Below are 3,477 nucleotides of genomic sequence, written 5' to 3'. Positions count from 1 at the left end.
AGCGGCTGGGAGGGACGCCTGCGGCGGGAGCCGGCGTCCGGGCTCGGGCAGCCTTAACTGCTTCGGGGCCAGCTGCAGCACCACAGGGCAGAGGGGCACTGGCCTCCCACCAGCCCTCGCCTGAGCATCCCACCCCACTTGGGCAGATGCTGAAGCCGTGAGGACACCTCTGACCGTCCCTCCCTCCCACCTTTCCCCCAGCACCCTGGGGTGTTCAGAGACGGTTGCTCCCCCCCAGCCACAGGGTGCGGAGACCAGAAGCCCTCGGCACTGCGGGCCACACAGCCCTGCCTGGGACGTACCAGGTGGTCCCCGTCCCCAGCACAGCCAGGGCCCCTCTCTGTCCCTTCTACCCCGGGGACGAGATGCCGCTTCCCATCCTCTCCTCGCTTATCTGCAGCCCTCAGACTGCGGCTGCATGGCCCACGCGGGCAGGAGCAGCGGCCCAGGAGCGGCCGCCCAGGGAAGCGGGGCAGGCGCGGGCTGCGGGCAGACCTGTACATTTATTTACAAGAAGGCAAGAGCTAGGCAGGACTCCGGCATTGGGCAGGGCCCCGCAAGCCATGTCCCGTGCCCGGCAGGGACGAGCCCGAAGCCCCTTCACCTGCTACAGCTGGTGCGGCTGGGGGGCCAGTGCCTCCCCCCGTCTCTCCCCAGGGTTTTTCCAGCAGGCGCAGAGGGCACAGGTGGCCCCGGAGCAAACACACAGCCCTGGCTTCGGGGGGGCTCAGCCACAGCGAAAGCCAAAGGGGAGGGCAGAGGGAGCCTGGGACCCCCCCCACCAGCCCTCCATCCACTCCCACAGCAGACAAGGCTGGAAGCCGCGAAGCCCAGGGATGCCCATCCTTCGGCAGCACCAGGGATCCCCGAGGGGCACAGGCAGAGGGGAAGGGGGTCAGGGCAAGGCAGAGGAGTGGGGGCAGCACCCGCCTCCCACAGCCCAGCAGGTCCTGGGGAGCCCCCGCACATGGTGGGGTGAGCTGGCGGCCGCAGCCGTCCTGTCCTGTGTGTTGGTGGTCTGGAGCGATGCTCGCGGGAGCGGGGGAGCGCGGTCCAGCTGCTCTACATTAGGACGCCTCGCTCATCTTGATCTGGCGGGGACGGGTGAAGCAGAGGTTGTGTTTTTCCCCCGCTGGCAGAGCTGAAGGGCAGGGAGGGCAGGAGGAACACAAAGCCTCCTTCTTCCCTCGCTGGCTCCCAGCTGGGGATGCTGCTGGAATGGAGCGATGCTCGCGGGAGCGGGGGAGCGCGGTCCAGCTGCTCTACATTAGGACGCCTCGCTCATCTTGATCTGGCGGGGACGGGTGAAGCAGAGGTTGTGTTTTTCCCCCGCTGGCAGAGCTGAAGGGCAGGGAGGGCAGGAGGAACACAAAGCCTCCTTCTTCCCTCGCTGGCTCCCAGCTGGGGATGCTGCTGGAAGCATACTCGCCGCTTCCTCCCTTCCTGTGCGAGCAGCAGCTTGAGGCCAGCTCCACTCCTGCACGCCCGGCCAGCCAGGGAGGAAGCGCTTCGGCCTCGGCTCCAGTGCCAAAGCGCCAGGGTTGGGGGTCCACGCCTGCCTTCCAGCATCCCCAGGCCGAGCCACAGTGCTGGGAAGGGAGGTTGGGCAGCTCAGGGTCCAGCGACAGCGAAGGCAGGGCAGAGCTACAGCATTTACAAGGCAGAGCACGCAAGTCTTGGGTCCAAGGTAGCGGCAAGCGCGCAGGGCGGCCCAGGCAGCGGGGCTCATGCCGGGCCAGCCTTTCTCCTCCAAGGCCACGGGAAGTAAGCACGAGCAGAACAGAGATGCTGTGGGTCGAGCATCGCGCAGCTGGGCCAGGGATGAGATCGGAAACCACCGCTCAGGAGGAGCCTCGCAGTCCGAGGAAATCCAGATGGGAGAATTGGCTCAATGGGAATGGGGAGGGCTGGAGCCCCGGGAGCCCAGGAGGGCGCTGCCGGCATCCCCAGCAGCAGGTCCCCGGTGCAGCAATGCCACCCGGGGTGGGACGAGCTCAGCAGAGGGGCTCCGCAGCGGCGGGTGCAGGCAAGGATCCTGGTGGGGTCCTGGCCCCTGTGCAGTCCCTGCAGCTGCTGGGTGCCAAGGCAGGGCGCAGCCCCAGGGGATGCAGCAGAGCAGCACCCGTGGTGGCGGTGGCGTGGGGCACAGAGCAGGGGTGCAGCGCACACCGCAGTGGCACAGGGTCCAGAGCAGCCATCTGGCAGCAGCATGGGCAGGGAGGGGGCTGCGTGGCTCCAGCCCCTGGACCCCATGGTGGGAGGTGGGCAGGGGCCCACCCCAGCGAGGTCCTGCTGCCTTCCAGAAGCAAGACTGACATGGGACCCTCTCAAGCGGTTTCTCTCTGGCCTTGACTGACACGTGGCTCAGGCTCCCCTCGGGAGCCCCCGCTCAGACGTCCAGTGCCGTCAGTGACCCTGAGCTGGTGATCTTCTTGAAGCGGTTGGCGGCACACACCCCGATGAAGTTTTTCTGTAAAGGGGAAGAGGAGAGATGCTCATCCTACCGGGAGGGCTGTGACTCCGGAGGCTGAGCCAGACCCCGCTCCCGGGGCTGGTGAGGAGCCGGGCTGGGGAGCAGGCAGCCGCCCGGGCAGGGGGCCAGGCTGCACGGGAGGGGAGCACAGGGCAGGGGGAGGTGCAGGGCTGATGCTGGGGATCATCCCCTACACTGTCCTGACACCACTCCTGCCCCTAAAAGGTGCTCTTGGGATTGGCTCAGGGGAGGCCACCACACAGGGACCTATGCTTGACGGGGGTCCCACCTCGGGGGCACCCATGCAAGAACCCTGGTCCTGGGGAGCCCTTCCTCCAGGCTCAGGGGTCCCCAGCTCTTGTGTCCCAGTTGCCAGCAGCACAGTGAGACAGAGCCATCCTCCACGTCCCAGATGCCATCTGCCAGGATGGGCAGCGGCTGCCAGCCCCCCCGCCAGCTCCCCCAGACGGCATTGACCCTCCTCCCTGAGCCAGCCCCGCACCCCACGCACCTTCCAGCGCCGCCGCATGACGTATTTCTTTAGCAGCACCTGGGACTTGAGCCGGCGGTTGCAGCGCTTGGCCTTTTCTGCCAGGTTGTTGAGCCAGGGATGCTGCAGGCACTGGCCGGCGCTCATCCGGGCGCTGGGGGTGAGAGGAGCCCAGGTCACCCCTGCTCGAGCCCCTCTGCCCCAGCCACCCCCTTCTCCAGCCGCCCAAGAGCCCCAAAACCCCAGAAACCTGCAGGGGAGGAACCAGCCAGAGGGATGTGCCCAGGGACCAGTGGGGCTGGGCAGGACCCCAAGTAGCATGTCCTGCTTGGGGCAGGAGACCCTGGAGGGACACGGGGCTCTGCTGGGGACAGCCAGCAGCCAGGGCAGGGCCCTGTGAGGCTCATTTGGCACAGGACATCAGGGGATGCTGCTGGTCCCGGTGTAGAGGGCAGTGCGTGGTACCCAGGGGCTGGGCATGCAGCTCTGGGACGTCCACCCCCAGGACACCCAC

General features: G+C 67.4%; 1 protein-coding gene across 1 annotated transcript in view; it reads right to left on the bottom strand.

Annotated features, from left to right (window-relative positions):
* Positions 1-2,374: 2,374 nt before the first annotated feature.
* The window catches only part of MYLK2 (myosin light chain kinase 2), an 8,229-nt gene continuing 7,126 nt past the window's right edge, over positions 2,375-3,477 (bottom strand). The window contains exons 10-11 of the mRNA XM_019473004.1: positions 2,985-3,117; positions 2,375-2,470 (exon numbers count right to left, since the gene is read on the bottom strand). Of these exons, the coding sequence (XP_019328549.1) occupies positions 2,390-2,470; positions 2,985-3,117 (214 nt within the window). The 3' untranslated portion in view covers positions 2,375-2,389. The remainder of the gene's footprint in view (positions 2,471-2,984; positions 3,118-3,477) is intronic.

Source organism: Aptenodytes forsteri, unplaced genomic scaffold (assembly GCF_000699145.1).
Source record: "Aptenodytes forsteri isolate BGI_AS27 unplaced genomic scaffold, ASM69914v1 Scaffold422, whole genome shotgun sequence".
Taxonomy (NCBI): Eukaryota; Metazoa; Chordata; class Aves; order Sphenisciformes; family Spheniscidae; genus Aptenodytes; species Aptenodytes forsteri.
Note: the sequence above shows the minus strand (reverse complement) of the source record. Positions and strands in the feature narration are given on the sequence as shown.